This window comes from Drosophila melanogaster, chromosome X, assembly GCF_000001215.4.
Source record: "Drosophila melanogaster chromosome X".
Taxonomy (NCBI): domain Eukaryota; kingdom Metazoa; phylum Arthropoda; class Insecta; order Diptera; family Drosophilidae; genus Drosophila; species Drosophila melanogaster.
In genome coordinates this window covers 5509758-5525419 of record NC_004354.4, presented here as the reverse complement: position 1 = coordinate 5525419, position 15662 = coordinate 5509758, and the positions used below count along the sequence as shown (strand labels likewise).

The 15662-nt window shown below is 40.0% G+C and overlaps 1 protein-coding gene and 2 non-coding genes across 4 annotated transcripts, besides 1 other annotated feature; 2 read left to right on the top strand and 1 right to left on the bottom strand.

The window, feature by feature from the left end:
• Positions 1 to 524: part of a mobile genetic element that runs on past the window's edge.
• A 430-nt stretch (positions 525 to 954) lies between these two features.
• Positions 955 to 1118, top strand: snoRNA:Psi28S-3342. The gene has a single exon (NR_002461.2). It is a non-coding gene; the product is annotated as a snoRNA:Psi28S-3342 (small nucleolar RNA).
• A 5530-nt stretch (positions 1119 to 6648) lies between these two features.
• CG12730 (uncharacterized protein) lies at positions 6649 to 8812 on the bottom strand. 2 transcript variants are annotated; one of them, NM_001297967.1, is made up of 3 exons: positions 7922 to 8812; positions 7576 to 7848; positions 6649 to 7376 (listed from the first exon to the last, which is right to left on the bottom strand). In NM_001297967.1, exons 1-3 carry the CDS (start codon positions 7997 to 7999, stop codon positions 7281 to 7283), a joined length of 447 nt encoding a protein of 148 aa, NP_001284896.1. In that variant the 5' UTR covers positions 8000 to 8812; the 3' UTR covers positions 6649 to 7280. The 2 variants fall into 2 exon arrangements, with proteins under 2 accessions (NP_001284896.1, NP_572228.1); NM_132000.3 differs by having other exon boundaries at positions 7922 to 8161.
• Positions 7920 to 8427, top strand: asRNA:CR45518 (antisense RNA:CR45518). The gene has a single exon (NR_123799.1).
• Positions 8813 to 15662: the final 6850 nt, after the last annotated feature.

Sequence of the window (15662 nt, the reverse complement as noted above, 5' to 3'; positions counted from 1 at the left end):
TTGGTCAATTCGTCCAGCGTTGGACGACGGCTGCCTTCATGTAATGATGAACTCCAATTAAGAACACAAGTCCGTTTTAAGTTGAAGGCAGCCGTCGGGCTGACATATATTTATTCAATTTCTTCTTTTGATTTTAGAGTAGGCAGAAATGGTTCTGTCAGCTCAACGTCTACAGAGTCTCTCTCTGATTTTACAGTTTTTGAATATATTTGGACTTAGGCTAATCCGCGTAGCTGCGCTGCCGGGTACGCCAGCAGCGGAGCGGCGTTCTTATGTATATCTTATATATCTAGGCTTATCGGGAGAGCGAGATATGTATGTACGTATGTAATATGTATTTGGTCGGCGTGTGAATGCTGACCATGCACTTATACTTTGTGGCCTTCGAGTGGGTGATCATGTTACATCCGCCCTGGCCTAACTGCGTGCATAAACATAAACATAAACATAGCAACAAAGTGCTGCCATAAGTTAATATGCTATTTTATTTAATTGTTCTTAATATTGCATAGGCACATACTACAAAGATGACAGTCGAATGTATTATACATGTAGAGTGCAAGATACATACGTAAGTTGAATGTCGAAAACAAAAGATTCGTGTCGAATACATGCTGTGTAAATTGCCGTGCAAATGTAAAGTCTCTCTACATAGCTTCAAATCGACATTACACGATAAATGCATGTTAAAAAAAAGTACGCCATGCGGCTAAAGCGCCATCTAACGTTGGGGCGAGTCGTCGGCAAAGCAGTGCATCGAGGAGAGTGGGACTAGCATCGGCAAGGAAGTGTCATTCACCTAGTTCATGTAACACAGAAGACTCTGGTGGTTCAGTGCGCTTAAATGCCCGTCACGAAATCATTTACCAAACAGATTTCAGTGGAGCCCAGGTTCGAGTTCACCTTGAATCTTCAAGCGGCTCTTCATTGGATTTCTAGATTCTCTGAAAAAATATTCCCCTTCATTTTCCGCCACGCGTTGTTGTCCAAAATAATATGACAAATCATACGTGCCCATGTTCAAGGGGAACATTAAACAAAATTCTCTGATAAATAGGAAACTGATAAAAGTCGATTGAATTAATTCTAGACATCAGTGCCAAGGACGAGAAACAATTCACTTTTCGTGAATATTATTTTTTTTTTTACACTTTTCGCAAATATTTTACGGTAACTTACCAAAATGTCACATTTCCAAGATGGGTGCCAATCTGTTGATTATATACGCCTGGTAGCAAAAATCCGAACATTTGAACTACCAGAAGAACTGGAATTCCAGAAGGTGGCCAACGATCAGTTGTTTTTTTTAGTAGAAACATGGTGCTGATTTTAATCTTTATTATCAATTACAGTTAAGTTATGATAAAAAAGCCGACTAAATTTTTTTAATTTTTGCCAAAATAATTGTTTTCGATTTTCCGTCATAAAACGTAAAACAAACATAAAACGTAGGGCTCGTATTTAAATTCCCAATCGAACTGTGTCCACAAATGGAAATTCTATTTTTTGCCAATTTTTTGCAAATTTTGATGATGTTACCCCTTACCAAAAATGCGAAAAATGACTCAAAAATTATTTTTTCTATATCGGTCAAAAAGTGATAGGGATGGTTAGTCCTTGTTGTTAGCTGCTCAAAACAGTTATTCTTTCATTTTGATGATCAGTTTTAGTCAAGTTATGATTAAAATGGCCATCTGAAAATTTTAAATTTTTGCTAAAATAATTGTTTTCGATTTTCCGTCATAAAATAATCAGTTTTTTGGCCACAACTTTAAAAATAATTGTCTGAATATGGAATGCCATATCTCGTTGAGCTCGTTATTAAATTTCCAATCGAACTGTGTCCAAAAATGAGAATTCTATTTTTTGTCAATTTTTTGCAAATTTTGATGATGTTACCCCTTACAAAAAATGCGAAAAATGACTCAAAAATTATTTTTTCTAAATTGGTCCAAAAATGATACAGATGGTTGGCCCTTGTAATTAGCTGCTCAAAACAGTAATTCTTTCATCTTTATGATCAGTTTTAGTCAAGTTATGATTAAATTTTTGCTAAAATAATTGTTTTCGATTTTCTGTCATAAAATAATCAGTTTTTTGGTCACAACTTTAAAAATAATTGTCTGAATATGGAATGTCATATCTCGTTGAGCTCGTATTTAAATTTCCAATCAAACTGTGTCCAAAAATGAGAATTCTATTTTTTGTCAATTTTTTGCAAATTTTGATGATGTTACCCCTTACAAAAAATGCGAAAAATGACTCAAAAATTATTTTTCCTAAATCGGTCAAAAAGTGATAGGGATAGTTAGTCCTTGTTATTAGCTGCTCAAAACAGTTATTCTTTCATTTTTATGATCAGTTTTAGTCAAGTTATGATTAAAATGGCCATCTGAAAATTTTAAATTTTTGCTAAAATAATTGTTTTCGATTTTCCGTCATAAAATAATCAGTTTTTTGGCCACAACTTTAAAAATAATTGTCTGAATATGGAATGCCATATCTCGTTGAGCTCGTTATTAAATTTCCAATCGAACTGTGTCCAAAAATGAGAATTCTATTTTTTGTCAATTTTTTGCAAATTTTGATGATGTTACCCCTTACCAAAAATGCGAAAAATGACTCAAAAATTATTTTTTCTAAATTGGTCCAAAAATGATACAGATGGTTAGCCCTTGTAATTAGCTGCTCAAAACAGTAATTCTTTCATCTTTATGATCAGTTTTAGTCAAGTTATGATTAAAATGGCCATCTGAAAATTTTAAATTTTCGCTAAAATAATTGTTTTCGATTTTCCGTCATAAAATAATCAGTTTTTTGGCCACAACTTTAAAAATAATTGTCTGAATATGGAATGCCATATCTCGTTGAGCTCGTTATTAAATTTCCAATCGAACTGTGTCCAAAAATGAGAATTCTATTTTTTGTCAATTTTTTGCAAATTTTGATGATGTTACCCCTTACCAAAAATGCGAAAAATGAACCAAAAATTATTTTTTCTAAATTGGTCCAAAAGTGATACAGATGGTTAGTCCTTGTTATTAGCTGCTCAAAACAGTTATTCTTTCATTTTTATGATCAGTTTTAGTCAAGTTATGATTAAAATGGCCATCTGAAAATTTTAAATTTTTGCTAAAATAATTGTTTTCGATTTTCCGTCATAAAATAATCAGTTTTTTGGCCACAACTTTAAAAATAATTGTCTGAATATGGAATGCCATATCTCGTTGAGCTCGTTATTAAATTTCCAATCGAACTGTGTCCAAAAATGAGAATTCTATTTTTTGTCAATTTTTTGCAAATTTTGATGATGTTACCCCTTACCAAAAATGCGAAAAATGACTCAAAAATTATTTTTTCTAAATTGGTCCAAAAATGATACAGATGGTTAGCCCTTGTAATTAGCTGCTCAAAACAGTAATTCTTTCATCTTTATGATCAGTTTTAGTCAAGTTATGATTAAAATGGCCATCTGAAAATTTTAAATTTTCGCTAAAATAATTGTTTTCGATTTTCCGTCATAAAATAATCAGTTTTTTGGCCACAACTTTAAAAATAATTGTCTGAATATGGAATGCCATATCTCGTTGAGCTCGTTATTAAATTTCCAATCGAACTGTGTCCAAAAATGAGAATTCTATTTTTTGTCAATTTTTTGCAAATTTTGATGATGTTACCCCTTACCAAAAATGCGAAAAATGAACCAAAAATTATTTTTTCTAAATTGGTCCAAAAGTGATACAGATGGTTAGTCCTTGTTATTAGCTGCTCAAAACAGTTATTCTTTCATTTTTATGATCAGTTTTAGTCAAGTTATGATTAAAATGGCCATCTGAAAATTTTAAATTTTTGCTAAAATAATTGTTTTCGATTTTCCGTCATAAAATAATCAGTTTTTTGGCCACAACTTTAAAAATAATTGTCTGAATATGGAATGCCATATCTCGTTGAGCTCGTTATTAAATTTCCAATCGAACTGTGTCCAAAAATGAGAATTCTATTTTTTGTCAATTTTTTGCAAATTTTGATGATGTTACCCCTTACCAAAAATGCGAAAAATGACTCAAAAATTATTTTTTCTAAATTGGTCCAAAAATGATACAGATGGTTAGCCCTTGTAATTAGCTGCTCAAAACAGTAATTCTTTCATCTTTATGATCAGTTTTAGTCAAGTTATGATAAAAATGGCCATCTAAAATTCATCAAAATTAAATTTCTAAATAAATCGTACTTCTAATGGCTTCCTTGCTCTTACAGCAAGGAATCGATCCAATCGATTGTCAATTTTTTAAATGGCTTTAAATAATTATACAAATTGCGAAAATGTCAACAAATTGAGGTATCGGGTGTTTTAAAGGCAAGGACGACAATTACCGGCTTCCAGAAATGAAATGCGGACGCTGAAAATTAAAAGTAATGCCAAAAGCGAAGAGCAGAATACAAAAACAGAATAAAGCAACAGCCGATGAAAGATGAAGGCGGCAAGAAAACGACCAAAGATGCCTTCATGCCATCATTTATTTTGGCCGCATTAGCATCCCAAAGCGTTTGCATAGCTGTGGTAAAGGCGGGCGGCCAAAAGGAGGTTCGAAAGTGGGCCAAAAGCGGGTCAAGGGGGTGAGGGCGGATGCTAGGCCCGCATTTCAGCGCGTCATTTGGCCACAGCCGCAGTGTTTGGCCTGAATGGAATGGATTGGCTGGGACGGCAATGCCACAAAACGGTTCAAAGAGAAGCGTAACAAATTAAAAAGTATCCTCTTAAAAAAAAAAAATGCCTATTTGTTCCAACCGTAGTATACACTAGTATTTAAATCGCTTAACATTGATTATAGTTCAGGGATTGTGACCAGACATTTGAGTGCTGAAGTGTGAAATGTAACCCAAGAACTGTGAAATACATCGTATTATTAGGGAACTAGGCTTACTTTTGCCGCGAATTAGGCTCTTTTGGCCACGTAAATTTTGCCAAGTGCAGGACCAAGCCAGATAAATTGCACAAGGAACGGCGACTTGACTTTGATTAAATGCGCGTTTGATTCGGGAATGATTTCATTAATTAAGAACGGTGCTCCCTCACAACAACGCAACCCATTCCACTCAATTACAATTTGTAATTTGGGCAACAGTTATCATCTGAGCCAGACCCTGTGGTTATTACGCCCTTTATGCCGGACTCCATTCACTTTCCATCCATTGATGTTTTATCTCAGATAATATTAGCAGCTAATTAGGCCAGAAGCGAATTATGAAACAGCTTACCGTTAGCGTTGGCATGTCACATTTTCCAATTGAACTGCTAACCACGATTCTATGAGCGAAAAAAGAAAATATTTTAAGCCAGCCAACTTTCAAATTGCAGGCCGCATAAATCATTTGCTGGCAGGAAGTGCGGACCCATGACATTTCCACAAACTCAATATGAACTCGGTCCACACGATTGCATTTCAATCACTCAAGGATTGACCCCTTGCCTGGCTTTTCCGCATTTCCACTTTCTCGTCTTGCCAACCCGAAAGGAGGCCGACTAACTGGCAAACAAGACTAATTAATTTCACTTTACGTGACTTGCATGGCCGAGAGCGTCGATGGTGGAGCAGAAATTATGGCACATTAGGGTATGGGAAGTGCTAAGAGCTGCCGACGAAGAAATAATTAAATGATCATTTGGCTAAGAGGGCTAGGAAGCACCGCAAAAAATTATCTACTTACGAGCAGAGTCAAGACCACATAAATATATCAATTAAATGAAGCTTGTATGGAAATGGAAATTACCCTTTAAAGGACATGGTTTTTCTCTGTACACATAGGCGATAAGTGCACAAGGTCATGAGTGGTCATGGCAACTTGCAGCACTTTACAGGGTTGCCTACTGCACGTGTAAAGCAATGCGAAACCCATATTATGTCTGCAATGCGGCTACATTTCTATACATTTATTTTGTTTTTCTTTTTTTTTTTTACGCCAGCGCTTTTCGGCATAAAACACATGAATATATTGCGCTCTTCATTACGTTGTTAAGCGTACTTGGCTGAAAATTTGCTTATGCTTGGCGAACAACTAACTATGAATAAATCGTGCCAGAAATAGACAAGAATCGAGGCGAAAACTTCATCAAACTGGCAACAAAAGTAATAATAATGAGGCGGGAGCCCCCAAAAACAACACAAACAATAGACGAGCCAAGTGCTTTTTTGTGGGCGTTGGGTGCTGCTTGTTGGGTGATGATGGTTGTTGCGTTTGTGGGTGGTTCAAAAGATTTGAAAAGCCAACAATGGCAACAGCTTACAGAGCACCGAAACCAAAACGAAAACGAAACAAGAAGCAAAATCAGACAGGGGGGCACCATAGTGTACCTGTTTATTTTCAGTTTCAATGCGGATAAGGTAAACAAAGGTTGGCGATATCTTTTTCATGGAGCGCCGGTTGCAAAAATTCTATCCGGCAATGTTAGGTGAAAATAGCTTGTTGTGCAAGCAAACATGGTCGCAAAAGTAGTTCGTGTAGTAAAATAAATAAACAATAGCCTCGGGAAAGTGGCCTTTTGCGTAAATGAATCAATAACAATATGCACGATCAACAATTGACATTCAAGCCCAATTTACGCATATGAACTCTCATCATTAAAAAACACCCTTCATTTACAAATTACATTTATGTATTTTTGTTTTATTCTTCCATTGCAAACGATTTATTTGTTTATAAATACAACAATTCAGTGGTCATGAAAAGCATTGTGCTAAAAACTAACTACTTCAATGTATATTCACTTGAGACACACAAATACTATGTACTTAATAAAAGTAAAAAAAAAATCGGGTATATATATGTACATATATATTCACGCATTGTTAACCAGTTATCAGAAGAAGGGAAGAAGCAGAGCCAGAAGGCACAATACAACTTATCTCTTTGGAATTTGCTCTCTTGTTAGTGGTTTTCTCTCGCTTTCTGTTCGCTATTATATCTACGTTATTGCTGCGATCGACTGGCTTTATCTTCTTCACTTCTTGACCTATATCTAGCGACTATTAGATAACACATACGGTAACTGTTCCCGCGACAAAAGCTTGCCACAATTTCAAACTTCAGACTTAAATGCTTCAAGCAAACGCAAGCGATACTCGCTCTCTCAAAACAAACTCACACACACGCGCACGCACTGGCACTCACACAGATACTCGTTCGCACACAGATACTCGCTCTCACACAGATACACACACAGAGTAAGCCTAACGTAGTAAGAGCCACCAAAAGCTGGGTTCGTGCACCTGAAACCAAGTCTATATCGTTTGGGTGGCCACCTCCCGCTGGCGACTGCGCCGATAGTTTCCATAGGCCTCCAGTCCGTTGATGCAAAATGCTGTCAGGCCAAAGAACTGTAAAAAAAAAGGTGAAGAATAGGGTGTATTAGACGGATCTACAGAGAGTTCATCACAGCGAGGGAATGAATCGGCTCCAACTGGAGGCTCAGTGTTTCGTTTACCAGTATCTTTCCTAGCTTAATCATTAGCCGAAACAATGAGCCGTAATACTTTTGGTTTCCGAACTTATCCTAACTGCGAGAACGCCACTTACCGCCGCCGCCGTATAGGCTCCAATATCCAGGGAGAGTACGAGTCCGGAGGCCGTGAAGTAGGCCAGGGCCAATGAGGAGTGCACCGCCAGGGACCAGAGCGTGGGATCGCATCGGCAGAACTGGCGCTGCCACAACCGGAGATACCTGGCCAGGAGCAGGCAGCCGGTGGCCACGAATCCGATGGTGACTACGGCCAGGTAGAAACTGCCGCGGAAATTGCTCACGCGCACCGGTCCGCAGATGATGCACAATATTCCAACAAAGCTGCACAGCTGAAAGACGCACACATACAAGCGCACACATTAAGGGCGATACACAATGGCACATATGTGTAAGGCTAATTACCAAACAGGCCAGCTTGCACAGGCCCGGCATGCTGAGCAGGTATTTGCGATCGTAGTCCTGGGTTCCCGTCAACGACATCGCGGCCAATACAAGATATATACGTTTTGGATGCAGTTAATCCAGATTGTCCAGCCGAATAGATGCCTCAGAAACGAGCGATTAAAGCCAATGTAGCAAATGTAGCGAAGCGCCGCTGACTAATTCATATTGCGCTCGCCAGCACGCACAGAATGCCACTGAAGTAATACAAACAACACAAATACTCAGAATTCTCCCATCGTTACACTCGGCGAATAAAACTACAATTGCGAGAGCGAGAGAAGCAGCGGGCGAAAGAGAGAGAGAGAGAGAGAGAGAGAGAGAGAGACAGAGAGCGAGCAACACATGGCACAGTGGGACGAAACGATCAGGAAATGTAGTACATATTGTGTACAAATTGTGTTATCTACTCAAATGGTATCTAATGAAACTATAAATATTAAGGAGATTAGCTTTAGCTGGGTATTTATAAAAAATAGGATTATTAGTTTAAGAAAGCTGTAATTTCCAATAAATGAATAAACCATATTAACTTGTCTTACTAACTGTAGTTTTGGGGGTCTGTTCATTGTGAATGCTTCTTCGTTACATTATACTAATTTTCGTTCGGGGGATGTCAAGGGGTGAATCTAACACGGTGTGACTCACTGACCTCCAGGGATATATTAAATATATGTATATTCATAAGGCAAGGTGACCGGTTACTGGGTGAGCAAAGCTTTTTTAGTCGTGTGAAGTGCCGAGCTTTTATGACTGGCATTGCTTGTGACATGCAGTTTGAGGTTGGGCCCTTTTTGGACCACTGTGCATTCGAATTTCCATCTGTATCTTAATGCCCAGCATCATTAGATTGTGCCATTCGAATCGTATTTGTTATCGGCTATGACCGAAACGCTTCTCGTTATTTTAATCGGCACAGCAGGCTAATTGATTTAGTTACTTAACGGATAAATCGCTGCACAAATCCGAATGCGAATGCAAATGCGAGCCTCCCAAAATCAAATGCAATTTCGTCGTGATTCACATTGCAAAACACAAGCTGCCCAGCACATATCATACGGAATACGTGAATATACACAAACCATTTGGTGGCCAGATAAGTTTGACGAACTTTGAACACACTACTCCATACAAAAGAAAAAAATTTTATGATACAAAGCTACAAAGATATTACAGATACAATTTTTTCATTCATTTAATTTTGATTTCTCGCTACTCATGTACTATTTTCCACATTCAATTGTTAAAGTTCTTGAAAATGCATAGATACTTGTATAGGGTAGCAGTCGAAACACTCTGGCCCGACATCAAATTGAGTTATATTAATTGACTCATATTCATGAGAGGTGGCTCGTTTACGAAATGGCCGCATGGGTGGCCCCCGCCTCCTGGCCAAGGTCACTTGCACAATCGCCTCGACTGACTGAGATTCAGAGACATTCACAGTTTCACAGATTCACATATTCTAATGCAGAGCGGAAAATGCTGAGTGAGATATCTATGCGACGGAAATCGGCCACAACAAGCGGAAATGAGCACGAAAATCATAAATGAACTGCACTTGAGCAATTTAAGCGATAAAGTGCAGTTTCCATTTCGAGGGTAACAAACAGTCAGACGACTGCAGGGCAACTAATGTCTACATGATTTCTAAAAGCTCATGCATATATATGTATAAACATATATATATACATAAATATGGGAGGCACGAGATTTGCGCTCATCGATAAGCATCGAATCGTCTGGACAAGCGGGGAAAATGTGCGGCGGAAAAGCGAAGAAAATTGACTGGAGAGCGGATTTACACTTGAGGGCGTGCGAGTCTCAATGGCAAAAAGCTATGATTACCTATGGACATTTCTTTGATTTCTTTAGGACTTTGAATTCGATAAGTGCACAGAGGACTTTATAAATGTGCGCTTTAAACCACTGAATAACAGCAAAAGCATCTAAATAGTTTTTAACTAAATATCCAACTTATACTCAGTGGCACGTTGCTGAGAGTGCATTGTTTAGTGATATATCTCGCCTACGATTCATGCACATGGCTGGTTTTTCGCTTACGCACTCAGGCAATTTCCATCGCTTTTCCACCCATGTTGTAGAGCAGCGGAGAGAGAGGGGGGCGGGGCCGGGGGGAATTGGAAAATGTGGGTGCATCTAATTAGAAAAGCATTCGCTGTAATTGCCAGCTGCTGCATCAGCAAGATTTTGTTTGCTTTGGCGACGGGATAACGTGGAGCAGGACCAAAGGCAAAGCGACATGTGAGCTATTAAGCAGTGTTCTGGCTGAAAAAATCCAGTTTCAGATGCATCAGAAGCATCTTTAATAATGACAAACTTGGCGATAACTATGACCAATTAAACGAAAGTTGGAGTAAACGTTTGCGAGCAGGCAGATAATTAGTTTCAGGCACTTTGAAGGAAGTTCGAAAGAAAGCGGCAAGTTGGGCCGTAGCCATTTCTCAACCTCGACAAAGAAGTGTGCCAGCTGGGTATCTGTCAGATACAGATACTAAGTTGCCCAGATACACGGCTCGATTTGAATGCAAATTTCGTGCAGTGGCTGTCAGACTCTGCAGCTGACGTGACAAGACCAAGACCACCCCCCCTAATTTCGAATCCCGAAATACCCCAAAAATAGCAACGACCTCAGCATATCTGCCAAGTGAATTTGAATCTGATATTCCCTTCGACTTTGGGCGCTTTTTATCCGCCAGCTGACAACCACCCCCATTTCCCCCCTCGGATTTTCCAGCTTTTTCCCCCCCGGGGAACAGAACATTTATGCGCCTTATAAATGATTATCGTGTGCACTCAAGTGCCAACGTCATCAATCAAATGGGCCAAGTGCAACAGGATGTCCTTGCCGCCATTCTTTAAATATCCTTTATTTGCTATCTGTATCTCTTTGTCTGGAGGCTCATCTCATATTCGCGAGCTTACTGTCATCTCAGTTGTGGTGCATGGAGCTGCTGTTCTTCGACAGCTTTCAATGATGTTGTAAACGAATTTACTTGAAATGAAAATATTATTTAAAGCCCGAAGCATAACTAGATTCGAAGGGCATTAAGCTTTCGCTGGTGGTACTTTCACTTTAAGTTCGGTTTCTGCGGGTAATTTATGCTAATGAATTGCCAATCAATCCGTCAATCAATCAACGAAAATACATTTTCCTATAGACCTCATTAATGACCTCCTACGAGTATATGGAAAAGAAAAAAAAAATTGGTTGAGTCTCAAATCAATTTAATTGGCATTTCATTGGCCCGTTTCCCCCGAATTGTACACACTTTTCACAAGCTCCCTGCGATTTTTCCACTTCATTTTCAGTATCTGCTCTTCGCTGAATTCAGCTGCCGCTGCACATTTTAAAGCAATTTCCTTCGCGTGATTTTTGATCAATTCACTTGGCCAGGTGGTCCAGGGAAACAGAGGAACACCGAACTCGATTTGCCACGATTTACGACTCCGTACTTGCCACTTATGTAAACGCTTCGCTCTGCTGGCGCTGCTCTGAAAAGTTGTCTGCCATTACGGAAAAGCCAGTTACAGGTGCAGGGGTCCCGAGTCGCTGGCACCCCAATTGTTTTCCTCTATATTTTTTTCTGATTTTTTTTTTGTTTTTTTGCATTTCGATGTCGGCAAATTCGAATTGAAAGCGTGCCAAGGAAAAGCCACAGTCAATGTGCCGAGGAAATTGGATTGGCACGTAGACCAATGACCACGTAGTCAAAAAGCCAAAGGAAATTTACGTTTGCATACGGTATCGGTGATAACTCAAGTACATGTTTGGTAAATAATATATATGCACTCGATATGGCAACCGAGTGTGTGCATTCGGTTAACAAAAGGCGAGGCCATCTTCAGTTCAGCTCGGTTGGCTGGATCCTAATTGTGGTTTCGATTCTCGGAAATACGAGTGGGCCAAATAAAGGTACACCTTGCCCTTTCTATATTATTTTCAGTATCAATTAAATTGATGTGACAAATAATGAATAAGTATGCTCGTTTTGTGCGCGTGGCATTGCAATGCATTGGAAATGCACCAATTAAGAGCCTGAAAGTATGCTACGAAATATTGCGCATCACATGGAAATGAGAACTTTTCTGGCTTCAATAAACAAGCAAGTTTTCTTTCGCTTGTAACCGATGCAAATTAGACATCATTTGGGAATAAGTTATTTTTAATCAAACACTGCACCATCTTTCACTCCCTATCGCATTTTCCCTTTCCTCCAATGGCAATGCAATTACGCAATTTATGAAATTACGACAGCACAAGTGACTTTAGCAACAATTTTCGATCTATCTAAGAGCAGCGCACACAAAGACATCACATATCGCACACACACACACACACACACACATGCGGGGTGAGAGGAAATTGCTACTTACACACATATATGTACATACATAGATGCGGATTCGCATGCACATATCTATGGCACCCAAGGCAACAAGCGGGAAAAATGGAAATCCGAGCTGATGATTGGCCACACCCGCACGCACACACAAGCGCACACAAGGCACACACATGCACACAGCAGCCCGCTGCATATTACATAGATATATAATAATAATAATCAAATTATCAGTTAGCAGTTGCCAACTGGCTGCCTTCCCTTTTCGCCGCGGGCCCAAACTAACGAGGTGCCCTGATCAAATCACAAACGACATTAAGAGTTTTCAATTTGCCGCTGCGCACACAGATACTCGTAGTCCTAGAAAAACGAGCAGATTTTCCAGAACGGATGCGATGAAAATTTGTGCCTCAAGTGTTGGCAAATGCGTGAGTGTTTCGCATTATGCGCAGTATAATTATGATTAAATTGCAAACGCAAAATGCAACTTTGTAGCGCCTTTAAGAACTCAATCCAAATGCCAGCAATGAACTGTTCTAAACGAGGTTTTAGCGATGAAAGGTGCACTCATCACAAAAAGGCATTATGCCGGCATAAGCTCGATGCAATCACCTTTCGCACAGGTGGATGGTTAGCTGGTTAGCTGCATTCACTACTACTTTGTTGCCAAATACCCGTACTTATCATAACGTGCAGCTGCGTCTTCGCACAATGTAGTCGGAGCCGAAATGTATCTGGAATCGGGGCATTGCACAACTTAGATACATTTGAGTGCCCACACAGACGCACCGTAGTCGCCGGGACACGTGCAACGGATTTCCCTTGTCTCGCATCCCGGAAAAGCCTTTCGTCATAATCATAAAACATCGACGAGCACTTTATTTTGGCATACATTTACTAGCCGGATCTCAAGACCATTTTGGCTTAAAAAAAAAAAAACCAAGTTAACATTGTTTAGTAGCAGGTTTTTTTTGTCCCCTTGCGATATTAAATCCAATTCCGGGGTTACACTCGAAATATGCAATTTCTTGTGGATATTAAAATTAAATAATAAAAAGTACGCCTTGTTCGATTTCCCCCTGGCTTGTCGATAAAAAAAACTTGAGTGTTTTTTATTTATTTTATTTCGCTTTTGATTGTGTGATACTTTGATTGCAGCAAAACGGGATCGTTAAATCAAAACAGCGATTCCCGCACGCGTTCGCCTATTACCATGATAAATGGCCAAGTCGATGGGCCAAGGACCAAGGACACGGGCAATCCTCTCCGGGGGCTATGGTGGCATCGAAGGATGCACGGTGGCAGTTTGGCAAGTTGGCAGGGGGATAAGCGATCCATACTCGGACTTGAACTCGGGCGGGGCACGTCCGTTCCGCTTCTGTCTGCATTTGATTGGCATTTCGGCATAATTGTATGTTAATAGCCCCAGCGAAGCGATGACCAAGTGGCTCAACAGCTGCTGGCTGCTGGCTGGGGAAGTGGCTAATGCCGAATTTATTTCCTACACTGAGAGCAAACCTTGCTGAAATTGTCAATGAAGGCGTTGAAAAAACTAGCCTTGAACTTTCGTATTCACTTCTTCGTAAATCCTTTAAAATAGCTAGTAACAACATTGATAATAGGATATAGTGCATGCACAAGCGCTCTGATCACTTGAGTTTTTTTTTCCGATAGATAGATAGATACTTTATCTTCTCGTGCACTCGCACACAAGCGCACACACACACGCACACACGCACACACACACACGCACGCTGTCTAATGCTGTTGTCATACGCGCTTATGAGCTTGACCTTGACATTGGCAGTGAAAACGCTGATAAACTAAGCCCTAATCCACTGGCATTATGTACATTCGGCACTTTGCCACCAGACAACCGAAACCAGAGTCAGAGCCAAACACAAAAAGAAATCCAAAAGCCCAGCCAGCTGTGCTTTCATAAAAGTCCTGCCAAGGACGATGCTCGGTGGATGGTGGGTGGTGGGTATGGTCGTTGCTGGCTTAGTGGCTGGTGCTGGCCGGCAGACCAAACCAAAACAATGGGCAAGTGCAAAACAAAAAAAAAAAAAAAACATGAATGGAAAGAAGCCGCCGCCGCGGAGATGGGAATGCAGGAAAAACACCGACAGCCAGCGAAATAAAATCAATTTTCATTGTAATTGGCAACTTAAAGGCTTAAGACATGGCTATTTCTATTACTGAACTGGTCGATTCCGACGGGATTTGCACGGCTTAAATTCCCGCTGAAGGCACTGGCAGACTGTCTGGCCAAGGAAGCTCAAACGGCAAAGGTATCTCGCAGATACAGATACAGTTCATCTGCGATTGAGTTCGGTTTGAGATATCTCGCCAATATAACAATACTATCGCATACCGCTTCGATTGAAATTTGTCAAATAGCTGCAACCTTTTCTTACTCAACTTTACTTAGTCATGACCAACATTGCGGAGTTTCAGTAAAAACGCAAGTTGTGAATGCACTTTACCTGCACTTAATTTCACTTTGGGCCACGAGCCATCGTCTTGGCTCAGACAACTTGGCTTTTCCCACTAATTTATGGCTGTGCGTCTTTGGTCCTGCGTCCTACGTCCTACGTCCTTCGTCCTGCGTCCTGCTTGAGCTCCTTTAACGCATTATCCGCGCTTATTGTCGTATATCAAATTTAATGGCTCTGCTTGCCAACAACTTCCTGAGCGTCTTTAATGGCGTTCGCATGTCTCAAATGAGTGTTTTAAAGGGTCAGAGTCCGTCGATTCGGGAAGGGGTCATCTATCTACGAGTATATGTATGCTCCCAAAAAAAAACCCCATTGTGTTGACAAAGCCAGACGGCAGCTGGGTGCCCGCCCATATGCTGAGCATATCTCGATGCTGGGGGAATGGGATCTGAAGTTTTACCTGTTCATCAATCAACATTTAAATGGAGTGATGTCTTTCGCAAACACGCTTAGGCTATTAACTGCAGTGCATTACGTGGGAATGAGGAGACCCGCTTAAAATATTAAAATAATTTACTTTATTAGAACGAAAAATTCAGAATCCATACTTCTAGACAAGGCTTCTAATAGTAGTTTTTTTCTTTTTTCTAAAAAGACCTGCTCTCAAAGGTCACCGAAATTGGTCTTTATTTCCCTGCCAGTTCATTGAACCACATTTCCATATTTTAAAGTTACTTTCGACTCAGCCTTTCAGCCTGTCACTTGCCGACATCGATGGGCGATGGGTGATGGTGAGATTTTCCAGTTTGGGTGAAATGCAAAATGAAGTTGTCGCGCGTCTCGATTGCTGGTGATGAAATGTTGGCAATCGAGGGCGTCGAAACGAACCGAAATGAAAAC